The sequence below is a fragment of the Acanthisitta chloris genome, unplaced genomic scaffold (genome assembly GCF_000695815.1).
Source record: "Acanthisitta chloris isolate BGI_N310 unplaced genomic scaffold, ASM69581v1 scaffold31561, whole genome shotgun sequence".
NCBI classification, from domain to species: Eukaryota; Metazoa; Chordata; class Aves; order Passeriformes; family Acanthisittidae; genus Acanthisitta; species Acanthisitta chloris.
In genome coordinates this window covers 14949-37206 of record NW_008658299.1, presented here as the reverse complement: position 1 = coordinate 37206, position 22258 = coordinate 14949, and the positions used below count along the sequence as shown (strand labels likewise).

The 22258-nt window shown below is 47.1% G+C and overlaps 1 protein-coding gene across 1 annotated transcript in view; it reads left to right on the top strand.

Annotated features, from left to right (window-relative positions):
• The window catches only part of LOC103812048 (regulatory-associated protein of mTOR-like), a gene marked incomplete at its 5' end in the record, with an annotated part of 37673 nt that overhangs the window by 1673 nt on the left and 13742 nt on the right, over positions 1-22258 (top strand). The window contains 4 exons of the mRNA XM_009085054.1: positions 895-977; positions 15794-15952; positions 19118-19264; positions 21819-21994. Coding sequence (XP_009083302.1) covers positions 895-977; positions 15794-15952; positions 19118-19264; positions 21819-21994 — 565 coding nt within the window. The remainder of the gene's footprint in view (positions 1-894; positions 978-15793; positions 15953-19117; positions 19265-21818; positions 21995-22258) is intronic.

Below are 22258 nucleotides of genomic sequence, written 5' to 3'. Positions count from 1 at the left end.
ATTTTTTCCTGTGAGGGTGGTGAGACACTGTCCCAGGTTGCCCAGGGAGGCTGTGGCTGCCCCAGCCTTGGCAGTGTTCAAGGCCAGGCTGGATGAGCCTTGAGCAACCTGATCTAGTGAGGAGGTGTCCCTGCCCAGGGCAGGGGGTTGGGACTAGATGATCTATAAGGTCCATTCCAACCCTTAAATTCTATGATTCTATGAACTCAGAATGCTGCTTTCCTCCTACTATATTAGAGTTTTTCCTAAAAAAGATAGAGATTATTTGTAGCAATGAAAAAAACCAAACTCAAACTCTTCACTGATTTGGTTAAATGCTTTCGAAATAATTATTAAATAGCAAAATATTAGCTTCTAGGGCTTTTTTTTACTTGTTAATAGTGTAATTCTCTGTCCATGGTGTTGGAACAAAGCACAGAGTTGCAGTGCTGTGTATGGATGGTACTAATTATCTAGTGATAAAATTAACTCCTTAAAGATGACAAATGGCACATGCTCTGTGCAGCAGGAAGCAAGGGAAGTCAATGGAGCAGGATTTTCATTCATCAGGAGATGATGCTTGGCATCAAATATTTAACCAATCTGAATTTTTATCATTATTTACAACAAAAACCTCTTTTTAGTATGAAAAGAAAGAGCTGCAATATCTCTCTTGCCTTTCACAACAAGGGTGTGTTTGGTTCCTTGGTGAGAGAAACCTTCCAACTATGGCAGTCTGTAGTGGAACTGGATTTGTGCTGGAGGGAGAAATTTGGGGATCATTTCTGGGTGTTGCCCCAGGAAAATTCCATGGGGAATGTCCTGTTGATGGGTTTGAAATTGCTCATGAAAGGAACCTGCATTAAATATCATTGAATGCTGTGGTGAGAAATGCTCCTTTGTGTCTGTTCCCAGATCCTCTGTCCATGGGCCCTCAGAAGGCTCTGGAGACCATCGGGGCAAACCTACAGAAGCAGTATGAGAACTGGCAGCCAAGGGTGAGTGTTCCTGGGCTCCTCCTGCCCCTGTTGGGTTGTGTGTGATGCCTGAACATCTCTGCTTTGGGGGTGGAACCTTCACCTGACTGAACTGTGTGTCATGCTCTGTCCTGTGCTTAAGCGTTTTAGGAGAATTTGTATCAGAAGGACTTGTCCTGAGGCACAGACTGTACATATTGGTATAGATTTAAGACAGCAAAATTTACTTCTCTGGTTTTCCTCATGGTACATTGACAATTTTTAACTCTGAATCTACAGCCCAAGGATTTGACAGGAAATTCGAATAGTGCCTGAAATTAAAAATGACAGTGAAGGGCTGAAGGTGTCCGGGGAAGGGAATGGAGCTGGGGAGGCGGCTGGAGCACAAGGAGCAGCCGAGAGAGCTGGAGGAGCTCAGCCTGGAGAAAAGGAAGCTCAGGGAGGACCTTCTCACTCTCTTCAACTCCCTGCCAGGAGGTGCAGCCAGGTGGGGTCAGGCTCTGCTCCCAGGGGACAGGATGAGAGGAAACAACCTCAGGCTGTACCAGGGGAGGTTCAGGGTGCACATCAGGAGGAATTTCTTCATGGGAAGGGCTGTCAGGCATTGGTACTGCCCAGGGAAGTGGTGGAGTCCCCACCATCCCTGGAGGTATTCAGAGAACAACTGGACATGGCACTCAGTGCTCTGGTCTGGTTGCCAAGTGGTGATGGGTCACAGGTTGGACTTGATGATCTCAGAGGTCTTTTTGAGCCTCAATGATTCTGTGATCAAATAGAGTAAAACATCTTGAAGCAAAGGTGGAAACAACCCTATTTCTGTGCTCTGTTGCTGAGGAGTGAGGGACAGGGTCAGGAGCAGCAGGTTTCTGCCTGGGCCCCTCACCCTGCCTGGCAGAGGCCATCCCAGACTGGGAATGCTGTGTGCAGGGGGCCTGGATCCTGCAGTAAATCACAGCCCCTGAAACATTGCAAAGCCAAACACGTCCCCTTTTATGGCACTCCACAGGGCTCTTGAGTTTTCTGCAGTAATAAAGAGAAGTTGCTGTGCCATCTGCAATAAAACAATGGGAACATTATTGAATTTCCTAGAGCTTTCATAGAAATACTAATACATCTGCTTTATCTGTTTCCCAGTGGTTTGGAGTGGCTGAGGGGTGGGTGGAAGGAAGACAATTGGGGGGAAAACTAGGCAGTCTGGGAAAAAAAGACCAAACCATTAAAATCTTCTGATTTAGCCAATATTCCCAGGCTGTCAGCTCCCTACACCAGGAGCTGCCTGTCCTCAGCACCTTGTGGGGAATGCACAAATGGTGCTGGCAGGGATGAGCACAGTGTGACCAGTCCTGTGGCATCGCTGCCAGCCAGTCCTTGGCTGCTGCTGCCTGCAGGATGTGCTTCAAACATCCCCCTTTTTGTTAAACACAAACAGCTCAGCTGAAAAAAAAGGCTGTAAAAGGGGTAAAGCATGAAAATCCGTTGTTTCTGGAAGCTCCCAGGCTGCACAGCTGATGCATATTTCCTTCCAGGTCTTATTGAGCCCCTCTCTAAATAATTTATCAGCTTGCCATTGCTTGAAGTATTTGTTCTGATTAAATTTAAGACTTTGCTTTATTGTTGTGTAGCTACATAAATTTGTGTGCTGAGGGAGTAAAAACCACTCCAGCCCTTGTTTCATCTGCAAAATCCTGCAGTCAGGCAATATTCAGTCACTCCATGCAATTCTCCAGTGAAGGTTGTGCTGGGGGAGAGAGCAGGAGCTGACAGAGCTGTGGGCTCTTCTGGCTTGATGAATCCTCTGAGCAAGCAAGAGTTCTGCAGTTCAGTGCAGGATAACTGAGGTGCTGGTGGAAAAGTGGCAAGAAAACCAAGCCAGCTCTGCACTAACCCTCCCTTGGGTCATGGGGTTGGAGTGTCACTGGGCAGGGAAGGGGTGGACCTGAGGGTAATCTGGAAGGAGGCTCAATTACAGGGATCAAAGGGGCTGCTTAAAGCAGCTGAGAATGAAAGAGGAAAGGTAGTGAAAGTGAAGAGCACAGGACCCTGTAATGCCTGACTGGAGGGGAAATCCTTCCTTGGGACTGCTCCCCTGGGGATCTGCAGCCTGGTGGAGTGGGAACTGGGGCTTGCTGGTGGCAGGGCCTGGATCAGAGTGTTTGGCATGCAGTGTCCAGAGAACACCCTGGGCAAGGAGAGCCTTGGGCTGAGACAGCACTTCGGATCACTTTAACTGCCCAGAATAAACCACTTGGAATTTCTATTGGCGATCCCTCGCACGCTCTGTATTTAAAATACTTAGGTAAGGAATTGATTCCATAAAATGGAATTTCTCTGCTCCCAACCTGCATTTATTACCCTCTGCAGAGCCCTGCCTGCCTCAGGTGCAGCCCCGTGGCAGTGCCCAGCCAGGGCACAGGTTTGCTGTGCTGTTTGCTGAGCAAATATTTTCCCTATTGTTTGGGTGTAAATTCCATTTTCTTGGCAGCACTGCCTGTTGTGCCGTTCCAAAGGCAGGAACTTGCCTTAGTTTAAGAGTCAACAGACTTTGAAAACAGGACTAATGGACTGCGAATTCCGAGTGCTGCTGCAGGGAGGAGCTTTATGGAAATGCAGAACTCGTGGGGATGTTTATGAGCAGGAGTTACTGCTCCATAATTCCCAGTTTCCATCCATTCCTCAGTGAAGCCTGGACCTGGGCTCTGTGCTGTGGTGCTGCAGAGCTGAGCAGAGAGCTGGGTGAGGACAGAGGTGTCCTGCAGTGTTCTGCTGCTCCTGTGCTTGGGGACTGGTTTGAGGGAGTTTTCTGCATCCTCCAGACTGGAATTCTCAGAGCAGCCCTTGGTACAGAAGCACCAGGTGTGCACTGGTCCTGTACAGAAGCTGTGAGATGAGCTGGGGTTGAGGTTGCTGCCTGCCCTCTCAGAAAGGAGCCAGACTCTGCTCCCCCTCCTTCTCCTCAGCTCCTAGCCCTCCCCAGACAGTCAGGTTCCCTCTGCTCCATCCCTGTGGGTGCCTCTGGGAAGGGCCAAAGGCAACGTGTGGGTGGGATGAGGCACAGTCTACATAATTCAGGACCTGCTCTGATATACTCTGGAGCATTTGCTTGTTAAATTTGCATGAAATTATGGATTTTTTTCTCTTTGTTGGCTGTGGCTTTTGACCGGTTTCTCTCCTTAGCTCTGGACTGACCAGAACATCCACAGGATGTTTTCTTTCCTCACTTAATCATTTTGACACCTCTGCTGTGTGTGATGTTACTGGTCCCAGTGAGTACCACTGGCACTTCTGCATCAGGTGCTTTCTGCACTTCTGTTCTTTGTTCTCTGATGAACTTTCCCAGTCCTGCCAGGGAGGTCAAACCCCACAGTTCATAACCCTTCCTGGGCAGAGTTGAGGCAAGGTGGGCATCGAACACACACTCCATTCCTCCAAGCTCTTCAGAGGTCCTGCAGAACTGTTTTGGTGGGATCTTACAGCTGTAGAAAGATCTTTACTTCCAGTTGAAGGTCAGTTCTATTAAGTTTGGGCTTTTTTTACATCCTCTGGTAAGTAGCTTAGTGGAGTGTGGAAGGTTAGTGCCTCTGTAAGATTTACCCACAGCAAGTCTGGGATTTGCCATCACCACTCCCCTCCTGCCCTTCCAGGCTGTGAGCTCTGGGGCTTCTGCACCCCCTGGGCAACAAGCTACACCAGCAAGGCCAAAGGGCTTGAAACATCACATCCCAAAGAATGTTCTTTCCCATGGCCAAAGAGCTTTGGACATCCCGAAGAACTTTCCCCCCCAGGCCAAACACCTTTAAGCATCACATCCCAGTCAGTTTCCCCCATTACACCCACTTGCCTAAATAAACTGAAGTCAATTACAGCATTGATTTTTTAATTCATGTGCTACATTGTTGCCTCCCTCTTCCTTCTCTCAATCTCTTCCTTTTTCCCCAAGCCAGTCATCTTCACCACTTTAATTGCCTAATGGAATTAGTTGTCTTTCATTACAGCTCCACCTGAACAACATCCCTGGAGTGAGAGAGGACTGTAAGCTATTAAGGGGGATAAAGATCCCTGTTAGGGAAGGACTGGGGAAATCTAGAAGACATGATTAAATAAATGTTTAGAAAACGCTTGGGAAGGATGGCTTGGAAGGAAGTCTTGGTGTTTGGGAATGCCTCTGGAGCATCCCTGGTCACTGAGTGTGGGGTAGACACTGTGACATGGCAGTTTTGCTTCTGTTCCTTTTGCAGTTCTCTGTGTGATGTTCCATCACTGATATTCATGACAGCTATTAAGGGACAGGAGTAAGATATCTGCAGTCATTGATCAGACAGATCTGGGCAGGTTTTGGGTCTTTCCAGCCCATTTAGTGGATGTGGTTGGACCTGTTTTTCTCTCAGCTCCCAGAGATCATCCAGGAGCAGGACTGCAGCAGTTATTGAAGGGACCTGAGGGAAACTGGGTCCTAATCCCAAATAGGCATAGCTGCTCCTCTTTGGGGTGCATGGATAGACTGCTAGTTAGTTAGTTAGTTAGTTAGTTAGTTAGTTGAGCTGTAGCTGATAGGATCCTTTCCCCCAGGTGCTCAGTGCCAGGCTAGCACTCCCAGCATTGTCTGTCCCTTAGCTATACACAAGGTTTTAACTATGCAGATTTCAAAACAGAGGGTTTTCCTCTGATCCAATCTCACCTGTTGTGTGCTGCCTCTTGCCTCCACCAGTGAGTGATGGGCTCTGAGGACACATCAACAATACAGACAGATTATCTCTTTTGTGACAAGCCTTCAAGGAAACAGTGATTTTCTGATCAAACAGGCTGCTCCTCCCTCTCCTCTCCCCTGCTTCCCAACAGCTTGCTCTTCATTTCAAAGGAAGTACAGCCAAGATGCTTGAAATGGATCACTGAAAGCCTCTACCTTTTGGTGCATGTTGTCTGTTGTTGATGCTGTTGTTCCCCTCATTAGACATCTCAGGGCTTTGATACGGTTTCTGAGGTTTCATTCCTTCATTGCTTCTTTCTGCCTAATTAATTGGGAAGTGGCTGCTGCACATCAAAGGGGGAACATTTCCTAAAGAGTAACTACTTAAGCATGAAAACTAATTGAACACATGACCTAATTATTGGTCTCTCAGTGAGTCATACTTTTCCTTTATTTCTGTAGGGTTTTGCTTTTAAAACAACAGCAAATACTAATTGCTCCTGCAGAAGAAATACTGTAGAATTCCAAAGGGGAACGTGGAAGACTGGTACTTGGTCTCCCAACTCTGCAGATGTAGGAACATGTAAGAAAAAATGAATAAACAGGAAAAAAAAGCAGCAAAAAGACAGTGTGACCTTGTTTAACAAAACCAGGTTTTCCTTAGAGGATGTGTTTGTTGGTTTTTATTTCCCAACAGCCTCTTGAATTTGGCAGCTATTTCAGGCTCTGCAAAATTTTGCTGTATCAATCCTTTGCTGTCTTGTTAAAGATCAACTGTCTTCAGCATAAACCAGCAGGTCTGTCATGGGAGAGGAGTCAACAAGTCCAGTTGCCAAACAAGGTTGTTCCCATTCTCCTTCTGTCTGAAAAGCTGTTGTGGAGCTGTTCAGCGTGTCCCTGTGGCCAGAGGCTGCTTCAGTGAATGCCCCTCTGGGAGCAATGGTTTGGCCACAAAAGCTCAGGTTTTAAGTCTGGTAAAGGATGAAACCTACCTTTTGGGTCTTGTGAGTGTGGAGAAAATGAGGGCAGTGAAGGAGCAGTTGCCCTTTTCCTTTTGGTGCATCCCAACCCTCCCTCACCCCTGGCATGGCCTGGCAGGGCACAGCACGAGAACAGGGTCTGGCTTCAGACACCTTGCACTGCAGCTGCTCTTCTTGTGCTGATGACTCTGAACTGGGCCACCTATTTCTTCCTGCTGCCAGGCCCTGTGTGCCAGGAGGAGTCCCAGAGAACCACACAGAGATCTTAGTGTCCTAACCCACGGCAGAAACTCCCTGGAGCTCTGTAGGCTGAATTGTAGCAGCTCCCATGGAGGCACTGCTGACGTGCTGCCTTCACCTGGGAGCAGCTGTGCCACCTGTGCATGGACAGGCTCCTACAGCAGTGGGAACTGAGGGATTTGGGAATGAGCTGTAGGAGCAGAGAGCTCCCTGCTGCAGTCCTGGGCTCACTCGAGGTCCAGCTCATGTTCTAATGCTTTGGCTAGGGAGAAAAGAATCTGATCAATCATTAACACAGCACTGAAAGTGGAAACTGCAAAATTGCAGCAGTAATGTACTTAATAGTGATTTAATTCCTATTCACTTTGACATCCTGTGGAGCACAGCCCTTCGGTGACTGTGCTTGCTCTCCACACTCCTCTGACAGCCACATCCATTCACATGTTTTATACTTCCTCTCTGTTTTGGTTTGTGCTTTGTCATCAAAATGGGACCAGAATTGGCAGATGAGCAAGATTTGTGTGTTTGAGGGTGTTTTCCTGTGGCCATTGATGTTGGTTTGTCCTAGGAAGAGAGCAAAGAGCTGAGAGGAAAAGGCTCCTCGAGGAGCAGCTCTGCCTGCAAAGCTGATTAACGTTTGCCTGTAATTACCACCCAGCTCTGGGTGGCCTATTTAAAATACCTTGTCTTTGTGGTTGGTGGGGAGTGGTGAGTCCTTGGTGATGGGGGACAGGGAGGAGCCTCCTGCAGATCCACTGGCATCATCCCTGGTGCTGTGTCTGTAAGTACCACTTGGTGTTCACTGGACAAGTTTGGTGGTGTGTTGTCAGCTGAAGCTTCTCTCTAACACATTTTGTGCAGTTCTGTGCAAAGCTTAGAGCATGAACAGAGAAAACTGTTCATATTTTTGGTCATATTCCTGCTCACCTCTAAGGCAGAGTGAGAAAAACCTGAAATGCTTAGGGTTCAACTCCTTTCCTATGGAGCTTCACAAAGCATAAGCCAAACAATTGGTTTTCCTTCTCCTGACTTATTAAGATGTTTTTAATTGGAATATTGCTTTGTTAAACAGTTACTTTGCAATCAGAGGAAATCTTGGGATTACTAAATAATTATTTAGGATTGAGAACATGAACCTCTTGCTCTGCATGAGTCCAGACTCACAACTCCTCCTTGGGAGCAGGAGGCACTTGGGCCAGAAGATAAAGACACCAGTTTGAGGATGCACCAGTTCGTGCTCCTGCAGCCCAAACTGGGTTTCCAGTAACACCTAAGGTTATATTTAAGACACAAGAAGATGCAGAGCCTGAAACTTTAAAGAGCTCTTAAAACCGAGGTTCTAGGAAGGAATGGAACTAAAATGACAGTGATGCTTAGGAGTTAGGTTGTTTGACTAAGCAGATTCTAAAGATGTGTCCTGGGGTGTAGCTAAAATCCTGTCAGGGCATTCAGTGATGTGACCCATGGCACTGTCACCAGGCTGAGGATGCAGATCTGCCCTGTGAGGAGCAGGTTTGAGTTCTTTTCCAATTCCCTTTGTTTAAAAATAAGCAGTTATTTACAGAGCCCTCTCAGAATGTTTGTTTGGGCATAGAGGGAGGGACTGGGATTCGGACCAAGCAGGGAGGCTGCTGGGTGGAATCTCTGTAAGCCTTGGCACAAACTTGCAGTGTGAAGCAGCTTGTAACTGCTGAGAAACACACCTGTCTCCTGGATGTATTGTAGCAGGTACTCAAGGTTAGTAGTCCTGATTTTTGTCTTCCCTGTCAACATCAGTTCTCAGGAACAAACTGCTCAAAGGCATTTTTTTTTTGGAAGCATTACTGAATCCAAGTCCTCACAGTGCGGATTAGGTGCTTTAGAATTCATTTCACATTGGACTAAAAAAGCAAGGTCAGAGACGCTGCAGAGGGAAGGTGAAGTCACCACTCTGCTGACTACAGGCAGGAGAGGAAATGTGCCATGCTCAGAGTTCAGCTCCAGCAGTGCATCCTGTCCTGGGCATCAGCACATTCACCTGCCTGAGCCTGGGGCTGCTCGGGGGTGAACTGGGGAGGAGAGGGAGAGGAGGCTGAAATGCAGCCAGGATCTGCAGAGGACTGGCCTGAGGAAAGAAACAGCCTTCCTTTGGCTCAGTTGAGCATTTAAACTTAAGCATCTCCAAGTTACGGTATGTCTTCAGTGTAATTAATATTTGTCAAGGCAGCAGTGACTAATAATTGTAGCAGGAGTGTTTTCTCCTGGCCTGTGTTAACCAGGTTAAGCTGCTGCTCGGGACGTCAGTGTGGGATTTCCTCAGCCTCTCCCCTGCACTCAGATATGCAGCTTTTATTATCCCAGACCAATCCTCATGAATTTACAGCAGGGTAATTTCAGGTCCTCACAACTTGAAATTAAAACACCTAAAATGTGGGGGTTTAAATTAAAATTAAAAAGCTTGACATCTGTGGTTCTGATTAATTTGTATTTGCATGAAGTGTCTAACCCAAGAGTTATTGTGGCCATATCAGCTTGGGCTGGAGGCAGTTGGGTCTGTGATTGATGGACAGTAGGGACAAATTGCAGTCACTTCTGAGGGCTGAAGTGATCTCTGGAGTTACCACACAACAGGCTCAGGCAGCTTTTTGTACCACCCTCACAGGGAAGAAAGAATTCCTTTCCAATGTCCCACCTAACCCTGACCTCTGGCAGTGTGAAGCTATTCCCCCTTGTCCTGTTCCTCCAGGCCCTTGTTTCAAGTCCCTCCCAGCTCTCCTGGAGCTCCTTTAAGCACTGGAAGGAGCTCTAAGGTCTCCCTGGAGCTTCTCTTCTCCACGTGGACACCCCTAGCCCTCCCAGCCTGGCTCCATGGTAGAGCTGCTCCAGCCTTTGGAGCATCTCCATGGGCTCCTCTGGAATCACTCCAACAGGTCAACGTCTTCCTTGTGTTGTCAGCTGTCCTTCAGGAGAAAGGATCCAGATTTATTACAAGCCATGCTTTTTATGAATGCAGTAAGGGCTGTTTTAAACCAAGGCTTGTACCAGGGCAGAGCAGAACATGTTCCTACAGCAGTTCCAAAGACTGACCATGTTTTTGCCTGGTTTCCTGGGGAAGGCAGAAGTTAAACCATGCAGAGAGTGCATCAGGCACCCACTGCTCACCCCAGCACCCTCACACACCATGTGCCATTTTGAAAGGGTTGAGAATTCAGAAGTCAAACCTGTCCTAGCCATGCAGTGAGCACAGCCAAATCTTCAGGACAAGGCTATGTCCAATGAGGGGATGAAAACCCCAAAATGAGCAGAAAATTTGACTTTATTCTCCTGCTCCTGAGAGAGTCTTAGCTGTGATTGTTGGTTTACTGTGAAACTGTGCACAACCAAAGTGTTCGTGTACAGTTCTAAATTTGTCTGTTCTTTGATGTGTCTCCAAAGCCACTGCAAGTGCAGCATCCTAAATCCTCCTTTGATGCAGGAAAAAGGCTGTGGTTTAGGCAGTAGTAAAACGAGTGGCAGGATTGAGAGATTAATCACCGTTTGGAACGAGCCAAGGAACAAAGTGGGTTTGTTTGTGAGTGAAGTGTGAGGCTCTGCACTTAGAACAGCTTCCCCGTCAGAAGGCCTGGCAGCACTCCAGCCTGGCATCACACATGGAGACAGAATGCTGGGAGAAATCCATAGGAAAGGAGTTAATGGAAGAGAAATTAGTAGTGTGCAACAAGTGGTGGTGAAAGTTATTAGGAACATGAACTGTTCCTGTGCTTTGGAGGAATTAGTGGAAAAAGTGGCTAAGGAAGCACAAAGGTTCTCACTGGGTAGTTTAATTTGAGTATGTCTTGCTGAGTGCTTGTCATGGGGCAAAACCTCTGCACGTGTGCATTGTTCCTCCTTAATCCATCATTATCTCATGAAATAAGAGGAGAAGGCAGTGGGACACAAGTGAAGATGTTTTGATTGATGGTTAGGGTTAGGGTTAGGGTCATTCCAAACCAAACCCAAATAGAACAGCAGTAGCAGCAGAAGGAGCTGTGCTGTGCCTGGGGACACCAGCGCCATCGTTTTGGCTGTTGGCATTGTTTGGATGCTCCAGTGTATTCCATAGTTAAAGAAGTAAAATACAGTGGTTCTGCTTTGCTATATGGCACCACATGGCCCTCCTGGCTGGGAAATGCGTGACATACACATGCCTGGTTTATGTGTCTGAGCCTGAGTTTGTTCCAGACACTCCCAGGAACATGTTGCATCAAACTGGCAGTGGCATCATAAAAGGTGAGACCTGAATTTATCCAACTTTGTTTTTTCACTTAAAGGAAAACTTCATCCTGAATTTTTAGTGTTTATCTTTAATAGGTCTTCAAACTTGGGGGAAAAATCTCTGGCTGGAGGTGGGTTTATTCTTTGCATGGAAGATACTGGTCTCAGTGTGATTGTGGTTGTTAATACGTGGTCGTTAACAACCTGTTGTGCACAAGAGTTTTTCACTGTTGTATTCCTGGTGCAGGTTGTGGCCATTGGGTTTAACTGTGGGATGGTTTGTACAGTTGTAATCATAGAATCACAGGATAGTTTGGGTTGGAAGGACCTTAAAGCTCATCCCATCCCACCCCCTGCCATGGGCAGGGACATCTTCTACTAGCCCAGATTGCTCCAAGCCCCATCCAACCTGGCCTGGAACACTCCCAGGGATGGGGCAGCCACAGCTGCTCTGGGATGGACAGTTCTAGAGTGAACATTAACTCCCCAAACTCTGTATTGATTCTATTTTGTTTCTTTTGCTCATGGCAGTAACTCTGGAGCTGCACTTTACTTGCCTTGATGTGCCATTTGCTTGTGGGATTCTTTGTCATCCAAAAGCTGCTTAAAAAATATCTTGAGCAAAATAAAGCTTTTGTACCTCATTATGGATTCTGGGTAGGATTATGTGTGTGGCTTTTCCTGCAAGGAGGTGTAAAAGGCACTGTCAGTATGAAATACTGAATGTCGGAGTAATTTCTTCTGTGGATAAATTGGGAACACGTTCAGTAAGGTATCTTAGGGATAAAAGGGGAGTGACTTCAGGACTTGTTATGCTGAATGAGAAGAGGGCAAGGGTGTAACTTGTAACTAGCAAAGGTTCTGGATGCCACAGAGACATTGTTCATACATTTTTCATACAGTTCAGATCTGCTGCACCAGGTGTTGTGATCTTGGCGTTGAATCACACAGACACTGTGGTGTGAGTCTTGTGTAATCCTTCTGGAACTAAGGCTGAGGTCTTGGGCTGCAGGGAAACAAAAGAGCCAGACTTGAATTTTATAGCTTTGATGAGAAAATAGGTTTATCCTTTTGTTCTTTTGAGGGGGAAAAAATTCCTCTCCCTGAGAGAAGAGCCACAGCTCTGCAGCACGTGCCTGTCATGGCTGTGCTGGGAGTGCCAGTGATGGTGAGGCCTGTCCTGGCTTCCAGAACCTTCTCTCCCCATTGCCATTAATGGTTAAGCAGCATCAGCAAGTTAAATCCTCTGTTGTCCCCCTGTCACCTCTGGCACTCTGCATCTCTTCCTTTTTATAGGACCTGATCCGAGGTGAGTTTCCTGAGCTCAGCACCTGGCAGGGTTGAGCACAGCAAGTTTGGGAGGTGCATGGGGAGTTGGGATCTGGTTTCTCTGGTGGCAGCCAAAGCCCTTTGTCACAAGGCACTGAGCTGCTGCAGCCCTGGCTCTCTGCAGCAGGGACTAGGGGGTGCCCTGGGCAGGAGCCTCTGACTTTCACTTCTCAGGGTTTGGTTTCTGGTTTGGCTCCATTAAAAGTAAAAGAAAAACCTGTAATTAGGTGAAGTTTCCAAAGCAGAGCCATTAATTTAAGCATAAAATCCACAGGGTTGTGGCAATTGCTTTATGCAGCCAATGCATCCTGACATTTCAGTGGGATAGGAATTGAACACACAGAGTGGGCTTTTCCCCTCTGGACAGACACTGTTGGAGAGGTTCTTCTTGTCCCCTGGTTCGGAGCAGAACCATCTCATCTCACATTTCAGCATTAAACGTGGTTAAGGTTGATGTCCACAGCGAAAGCACTTTGCTAGTCACTTGGTTTCAGCCCCAAACTGGTTTCTTGTCCTGGTTTTGGTGCCAGAACTCCTTTCTATTGAAACTCCTCCTATTTCCTGCAAATGCGTCAATCCAATGTCTCATCAATCCAGAAGTCTGTGGCACGCTGAAAATTGAAATGTCTGAAAAATTAGCATCACAACTCTAGTTTTAAACAAGTTTACAGGGAGAAGGTTGAATAAACCAGTGAGTATTTCATAAAACTGTGGCCAAAAGGAGCCAAACGTTGAATTTTGCCTGTGTGAGCAGAATAACGAGGACTGTCTGCATCAGGCAGCCACAACGTTATTGCTTTTGACAGCAGCTCTTCAGTGAGACACTGAGGTGCTCAGACAATCCCATTCCCAGCAGAAGACCAGCTGACACCTCCGTCAGCACTTCCATGCTTGTCCATCACTCGCTCCGGCCGGGCCAGTGACAGCTCCGGCTGCACCATCCGCTGGGAGCAGTGGATCCAGCTGGGCAGCAGCTGCACAGGAGCCCAGGGCTGGAGCATCTTGGCTGCTAATTGCATCAGGAAGCACAGACTCCTTGCCAGGCTCGAGGAAATAGCTGTCACGAGCACAGGGAGGGAGGGCCAGCACTGGTTCAGGTGCAGGGACAGGCAGGAACGAGTCAATAGCTCGTAAAGACGCAGCAGAACAGCACATAAAGCCTTGCTGTGTGTCTGGGATTTCAGCTGAAGTTGCTGACATTAAGCCTCATAGATTTTTGGGGTTTTGCTTGGGTTCTCTGCTACCTTTTGCACTAACTCCTGTGTGAAATCACCTGCTGGGAAGTGGAGGGGAAAGAAGCTCTCTGGGACCTGAAGGAGCTACAGGAAAGATGGAGAAGCACTTTTTACAAGGGCCTGGAGTGACAGGGAATGGCTTCCCACTGCCAGAGAGCAGGGTTAGATGGGATGCTGGGAAGGAATTCCTCCCTGTGAGGGTGTTGAGGCACTGGCACAGGTTGTCCAGAGAAGCTGTGGCTACTCCACCCCGGGAGTGTTCTAGGCCAGGCTGGACAGGGCTTGGAGCAACCTGGGAAAGTGGGAGATGTCCCTGCCCGTGGCAGGGAGATGGAACAAGATGGTTTTCAAGTTCCCTTCCAACCCAAACCATTCCATGATTCTATGAATGCAGCACGTTGCCAGGGAGGGCGAAGGAATAACAACATCAGGAAACTGGTACCTGCTTCTGGCCACCCCTGTGTGCAGGATGTGTCACAGACACACCTGAGAGTCCTGAGCTGATGTAGGACTAAGCTTATTGCAGCTCCCTCCTCTCCCCTCCATCCTCCTCCTCGTGTTTCTCTGTGCCCAGATGACAAGTTTGCAGCTTGGATCTTTAGATCCACAGATTTGGTTTCAGAGTGGACCCAGTGCCGTTAATTGTGAGCTGTGTTTAACACTGGAGCTCAGGGCCCTGAGGAGTGTTCTGCTGTGGAACAGGTCTGCCAGGCTCCGCAGCACTTGCTTTCTGTGGCCTGTAAAGCTGCCAGCAGGCAGGATGGGATTTAAGGGGCACATTTTGCAAATCAGCGTCTTCATCACAACACTGAGCGGAGGGAGAAGGCAGTGGGGGGACCCGTGGGAAGATTAATGCAGCCTCTTTGCCTTCCTGAGTGCTGAGCTTCCCAGAAAGGATGAGGGTGTCACATCTCTGCTTCTGCCTTCATATTTTTCCTCCTTCCTCCCACTTTTCCCCGTTGTTGCAGTTGTTAAACGCTGCCATTCCTCCTGTCCCTCTTCCTTGTTGGCTGCAGACACTCACTGTTAATTGAGCAGCTCCAGAGCAGCTTTTCAGGCTCCTCAGATAAACAAACCATTTTTACATGAAAGAGCTTCTTACTCTTTTACTGAGATATTTTAAGACTTCCTTATCTTTGTCTGCCACAGAGGAAAACCTAAAAAGCCCAAACTTCTGAGGCCTTGGCTTGGTTTATAAAGAGACTGCCAAGAGGAGGTTTGTAGAGGTGTGTGTACAGCTCTGCTTTAAACTTGGGTCTTTATTTGAACACATCAGCTCTAAGTTTTCTATTGCTGTTGTGGTATCTCAGTCTCTGCAGCTCTAGAGGAAAGAAGAAGAACAGCTTTTTGTCTTTCACAGGACAGTTGAAAGACTTTATGTTATTACTTGGCCTTGCTTCAAAATAATGCACTTTGGAGTGTGACAACTCAGCTCTTCCCTAAGCATCCTAAACTGAGGAAAAATGGGTTTGGAATATTGGGGTTTTGCCTGTTTGGTTTTCCCTCCAGCACAGCAATGTGCTCTGAGTTCTGTGCTCATAGGAACAAGTGTCCACAGCCACAGCTGGGGAGATACTGAGTATCACATTTTCCCAAGGCAAAGGGCAATTACCAAGGGCTCTCCAGCAGTTTTCCCTCTTTTTACCCAGCTGTGTGAATATCAAATTCCTGGGACATCTGTGCCCTTTTATCTCCAGAATGGCTGGTGTTGATCTGTACAATTTTCTGTCTTTAAGAGGGAATTTGTTCAGTTGGAGATGTGCAGGGTCAGTTGGAGCTGTACAGGGTATGAATTGAAGGATTGAGAGAGTCATGTGAGGTTACTTTTCATGCTGATGTTGAAACAGATTTCACCTTCCTAAGGCTTTTTGAATATGACTAATTCTGAGTGCTGTAGATAAGAGTTCAGAGCTGTGATAAACTACCTCAGACCTGTGCTGTTGGTGTGTGTGTGTGCACAGTCCCACACACCATCACACAAATATTGTGTTTATTCGGCTCTACTGTAAATGTTTTGTGTTTTCCTTGCCCAAAGTATCCAGTTTATATCCACACTTGGGTTGTCCCCTGGTGCTGCACCTGGAACGGGTTGGTTTGCACAGTTACAGTGGTTCTCTTATAATTTCCTCTCACCAGGCCAGGTACAAGCAGAGCCTGGACCCGACAGTGGATGAGGTGAAGAAGCTGTGCACGTCCCTGCGGCGCAATGCCAAGGAGGAGCGGGTCCTGTTCCACTACAACGGCCACGGTGTGCCCCGGCCCACGGTCAACGGCGAGATCTGGGTCTTCAATAAGGTGTGTTGGGAGCTGAGCAGCTGCAGCTCCCTCGCTGCTCTGTGAGCTACTGGGGTGTTCTCTTGGACAACTGCTGTGTTTTGGAGTCATGGAGTTGGGTTGGGTTGGGTTGGGTTGGGTTGAGATGGGAGGGACCTTAAAGCTCAGCCAGTGCCACCATGGGCAGGGACACCTTCCACTAGCCCAGGTTGTTCCAAGCCCCATCCAGCCTGGCCTGGAACACTCCCAGGGATGGAGCAGCCACAGCTTCTCTGGGCAGCCTGTGCCAGTGCCTCACCACCTTCACGGGGAGGAATTTCTTTCTAGCATCCTGGTTTTTATTCCCAGCTGCTCAGCATTCCAACACTGCTCCAAGGCAGCATCTGAAGGGGTTTGTGGGGATTCACTTGGCTCATTTTTGCTTCACAGCTCAGCAAACAAAACATTCCTCAGCTCTTTGGGTTAGAGAGACAACAGGAGGTACAAAAAGAGCTGAGGGTGGATTCCCATAGGCTCATTGCTGCAAGGTTCATTTCCTGAGATTGCTGAGGGATTCCATGAAGCTCAGAAATCCTGGGACAGAAGCTGAACACAACCACCTTCTGAGGGAGCTTTTTAACTTTAGAGAAATATCTTTAGGCAATACTCTTCACTCTGGATAGGAGATGGAAAGAGATTGTACCAGGCTGTGGAAGGAAGGACTATTTTGAGCTGTCCTTTTCCAGCACTCAGTGAGGGAATTGTGCATGATTTTGCTGTGGGTTCCTGCTCTGGCTCACTGTGCAGTGAGGACACACCATGAGAGCCTTGAGACAGTCCTTGAGAACTGCTTCATTTGGCATTAACAGTTGCAATAATTCACTCCTCATGTGTTTATTATGAGTGCAGTTGTGTGAGTAAGGAACATTCTTCTGTTTCTGCTTTAGCTACTATTTCCTGAGAACATCTCAATGTGGTTTCAAAAAGGTAAAACCCAACATCCCCCCAACTTAGCCATGTTCATGCTGACATTTTGGGGAACTTCTCTGGGAGTTCTGAAATCTGGTTTTGTGTTTTTAAATATCTGAGTTGTTCACTAAACAATTGGCAATGAAATCTGTTCACAGCCCGTTCCTGGTTGAGCTGTTTGCTGTGTCACTCCCTGAACAGGCACAGAGGGATGGTGGGAGCAGTGTTAGCAGAGCAAAAACTTCTTCCTACAAGCCAAAGTCAACACTGAGAACAAACCATAGGGGCGAGTTCTCCCCAGCCCAGCGTGGCAGCAGCATCAAAGCATCACCCTGAGCAACCAGGCTGGAAAACTCTTATTTAACACTCCTTTTTTCTTCAAACTACCTCATTTACATATCATTAGCAAATTTGATGTGTTATGTGACCCCCACAGTAGAGCTGGAACATAAAACTCTCCTGGCTGGAAATACCACAGTGTTAATCAGAGCTATAATCCCATCGTAGCTGGAGCAAGATGCATGAGAAATATGAAGTGAGAACAGTGCCTGCCCATAAAATCCCATCGATTGGATGTGTCAGAGCAGGTTTTTATGTGTCACTTCCTGTGATTGGGATGTGCTTCATGTGAGTGATGACCTTAGCAAAGGTCTGTGCCAGGAGGAGCTGCTCCCTCATTGTTCATCCTGCAGCCATTTGCAGAGCTCCCAACTCCCCAAAGTTTGCCTTTTAGAAACAATTTCCCCTGTTAATGTTAATGAAACACCCAAGGCTGTTGTATGTGGGCAGAGCTGCATCCTGAGAGGCCTTTCCCTTCCCTCCCTTACATAACTCATGGCCTGTGATCCCTTTGCCTCTGCCGGCGCTGAGACATGTCCTTGTCAGTTGGATTTTTGTAGAAGTTTGCTGGTTTTATTACAGCTATTTTAAGTCTCTTGAATTTAAATGGGAGTTGTGATCCCATCCATCATCCTGCTGATGGTAATAGGAACATCAGAGCTTTTCTTGAGGATTTTGAGCCGAGCTCAGGGCTGTGGAACACCAGGTTGCCCTCTGCCTGCAGGAAGGATCCTGCTGGCAGCCACTGGGTGTTTGGTGGTGACTCTTTGCAGGCAAAAATCTGGTTTGTATTCTCAGCTCACTTAGTTCAGGGTTGGCCCTTCATAGCTGATTCCCAAGGTCTGATTTTTATCCTCTTGTCTCGAGTTATTTGGAGGTGTTAAGAGAGAAGACAAGGACCAAAATCCTTCCTGTTTACAGAAAGGGAATTGTAGGCACTTCACTGATGAAAGCAGCTTTGTTGGTTTTAATTTTATTGGATAATTCTGAGAGTTGCACAGGAGTTAAAGCTGTAATAAAACTGGGAGGCATCTCGTTAAGCCCAGGCAGGGCAGCTCTGATGGGCTGCAGGGGCTTAATTAGCCATCCTGATTTATTGATGGGCTGTTCAGTTTAGGATGTTTGATGTTAAATTAAAGACAGCTGGTTTGCATCCTTTATCAGTGTTGCAGAAATTTGGGATGAAATTGGACTATTAAATGCTGGTTGGAGCTGTTAGCACACATCAGGGCTCTAAATATCTAACATGGAAAACTCCTGGAGGAGTTCTGGGCTTTTAATCTGGACTTGAGTGTTCAAACAAAGCCACAACAAACTCTTGTCCTTCGTGTTGAGTTGGGCTCATGGTCCTCATTGGTGGTGGATGTTGACTGATATTTGTAATGATTTATATGTTTAATTTAATGTGTTTTATGTTTAATTTAATGATTTATATGTCCAATGTAGGTTTTATTTGGAGACCTTATCACCATCTACAACTCTCTGAGAGGAGGTTGGAGTCAGGTGGGGGTTGGTCTCTTCTCCCAGGCAACCAGCAGCAGGACAAGAGGGCACAGACTCAAGCTCTGCCAGGGGAGGTTTAGGTTGGGTATTAGGAAGAGATTTTTTACAGAGAGAGTGATCAGACATTGGGATGTGCTGCCCAGGGAGGTGGTGGATTCAGCATCCCTGGAGGTTTTTAAGATGAGACTGGATGTGGCACTTAGTGCCATGGTCTAATAACCACGGTAGGGTTGGACTTGATGGTCCTGGAGGTCTTTTCCAACCCGGTTGATTCTATGATTTCAGAGTTGGGATTTCAGAGTTGGGATTTTAGGGGTGTGTTTTGTTATCTCACCACTTCAAGCTCTGTTGCTTCTCTGCCTTGTGCTGACTCTGGTGTGTCTTCCCTCTGCACAGAACTACACTCAGTACATCCCACTCTCCATATATGACCTGCAGACCTGGATGGGAAGTCCTTCCATTTTCGTGTACGACTGCTCCAACGCTGGCCTTATTGTCAAGTCATTCAAGCAATTTGCACTACAGAGAGAGCAGGAGCTGGAGGTGAGAGCACAGACTGCAGAGGGTTGGGTGGGAGTTAGTGAACACAAGTGAAGTTTTGCTCTGCACGCTGAATAATGTGTTTAAAACCATGTTGGAAGGCAAATTAATTTGCGAATAACTTTGCCACTCTGATCTTTCTAGTTCAGTTTGCTCTCCCATTAAACTTGGGATGATTTCTAATACAAGCACTAATTAAATGTTAATGTTAATAGAATCAATTTGGGCCCTAATGGACTTTTCTGCACAGATGAATGCTGAGGGGAATGAGACATATTTATTTTGGTTGCACAAGTCTGGTTTCTGGAGCTGGATTGGGATGCAGTTGTGGCTTTGTGCTGTTGGAGTGAATGTGGAACAACAAAAAGCTGATCCACAGAGGGATTGTCCTGGTGGTTCCAGTTCTGCAGTGCTGGAGCTGAATGTGTTCCCAGGGAAGGAACTGCTGCAAGTGGAATTAGTGATGAATTTACTGGAGGAACTCTGAAATGGGAAGTGGAAGGGAAGAAGTTTGGGGTTTTGTGCATTCCCCCAGTGCTCTGTTGCCTTCAGCTCCCAGGGAAAGGACTTGGGATCACTTCCTACAGTGTAATGTTACTGTATTGTAGTGCAAAATAAACAACCTGAACGCTTCAAGGAGGAATATTAATTAGCAGGCCACTCACTGTCCCAAACACAACCTCTGGGCAGGTGCTAAGTGTCCCTGCCTGTATATCCTTTCATTCCAAATTCCAGTCTTTGGAGGTGCTTTTGTGGTGGGAATTCCATTGGACTGAGAGAAGAGGCTGATAGCTTGGGATATGCAGATCATTTAATCATTCCTTCTCTTCCACCAGGGATAATTCAATATTTTGTAATGCTGAGAAACTTGCCAAATAAAAAGTTGCATTTCTGAGAGAGCCAAAGAGTGCAGAAAGTCTGGCTGCAGTGGCTGCTCTAAGGGGGCACAAATAGATGTTCATCCTGGACTTTACCTTTTTTTTTCACCTCCTTGCTCAGACTTGAATGAGAATGCTGAGCTCCATCCTTGTCCCTCGCAGCCTGGCAAGGTCTGGCATTGCTGCTGCTGTTGTATGTTCATTTAGGGTTGTTAATAGGTTGTTAATTAACATCCTGATGGGCAAATATTTCCACTGTGTGGGTCACAGCTTCTGTGGTTTGTTGTGCTGGGGAGGAGCCTGGAGCTGAGCTGGTCCTGGTCTTCCCCATCACACCTGAGGGGCACCACCAGACTGTGACAGACATCAAGTCATGAGTGTTTCACACTCTTCTGACAGCTGAAAATCCCTCAAATGCACTTCCCCAGGAGCTGTCCTTGGGGATGCCCCGAGGGCAGGGCTTTCCTTAGGGAATGAACAGCCACAGCTAAACTGTTTGACTGCTTTGTATTTATAAAACTGGAAAGAGCTAATGCAATTCCACACTGTCTGTCTTGGCTTTCTCCTCAAATAAATGAGCTTTTTAGTGGTTTAATTACCTTTTATTTAGTTATCAGCATACAGAGGCTTGGAACAGGATGGTCTTTAAATTCCCTTCTCACCCAAACCATTCCATGAGTCTATGATAGAGCCTAAGTGTTACTGGGAGTAAATCTCAGCAGAGGACAGGTGATGGCTTGGGGGTACCTTCATCCCCCCCAGGTAGGTGTGAATCTCTGCTGGAAGCAGCTCAGCTCAGTTGAGCAGGGACAGGTCTTTGCTAATTTGGACAACTTGAACAAGCCAAAGTGTGTCAGTGCTGCCCCTGGGACTAGGATGGGAAAAAATAGTATATTTGAAGAATCAAAAACCTTAATAGGCAGCAGAATTTGTGGAGTAGGATCTGAAAGTTCTCCCTGGCTTGTCAGGTCCTTTGCCAGGTGAGAGCTGTGTGTGCCAGGCCCTGGGTTTGTTCCCTTCTGACCCTCTGAGGCACCAGATAGAGGTCCTCTTCACACAGACCCAGGTTTTCACGTGTAAAGATGGTAAAGAGAGGGTTTGTCAGTCAGCTGTGTCACCTTACTCATTTGGCAAGAAAATAAAGGTGTCTGAAGTGTTGGTCCCTGTGAGAATGTGCCTTTGTCACCTTTGCCAACACCACATGGGTCAGTCCTGCACAGGAGGGCAGTGAGGACACACAGGTGTCAGTTCTTGTCCTGTTCCTTTAGCAACCTCTGAGTGCCAGAGAGCAAAGTTTTGAGTGACTGAAGTGTTTATTTGTCTGTATCAGAAAGGCAGTGGAAAGATGATTACTGTTTTTCAATCTGTGAATTAGTAGTCTCAAAAATCCTGTTTGTAATCAAAATTGGAAATAGGAGAATGATTGTGGGTTTGGAAAATGGGAATATTGATCTGGATGGTGTTTCTGCTTTATTGACTGTTTGGGCAGATTAAATATTTAACAGTTAAATACTGTTAATTATGTGTGAGTTAAAGCTGTGGCTGGTGCTGTCAGAGTGGTTCACTTCTCCCAACCCAGAGCTCCAAGGAGCACTGCCAGCTCTTCCTGGGCTATTTCCTGATGGTGTAGAAATGACCTTCACTGAATCCTCACCCGGGGATTTCCCTGCTCTCTGCAGGTGGCCGCGATTAACCCAAACCACCCCCTGGCCCAGATGCCTTTGCCTCCCTCCATGAAGAACTGCATCCAGCTGGCAGCCTGTGAGGCCAACGAGCTGTTGCCCATGATCCCTGACCTGCCTGCAGACCTCTTCACCTCCTGCCTTACCACCCCCATCAAGATCGCCCTGAGATGGTGAGTAGCTGCTCCTCACTGAGGGCCCTGCACAGCTTGTGTGGCTGCTCTGTGAAATGATGGATTTGTGGATCCAAATGCTTCATCTGACCTAAAGCTTCCCTGCAATATTGAATGACAGGGTTTGAACTATGCAATTGGGACAGCAGCTTATTAATCATAACTAGAAAGGTGAAAATATTGTTATCTTCTACTTATTAGGTTTTAGTTTCCAGCTCAATATCTAAGTTTGCTCAGATTAAGGGATTTGCTGTTCTGGGAATT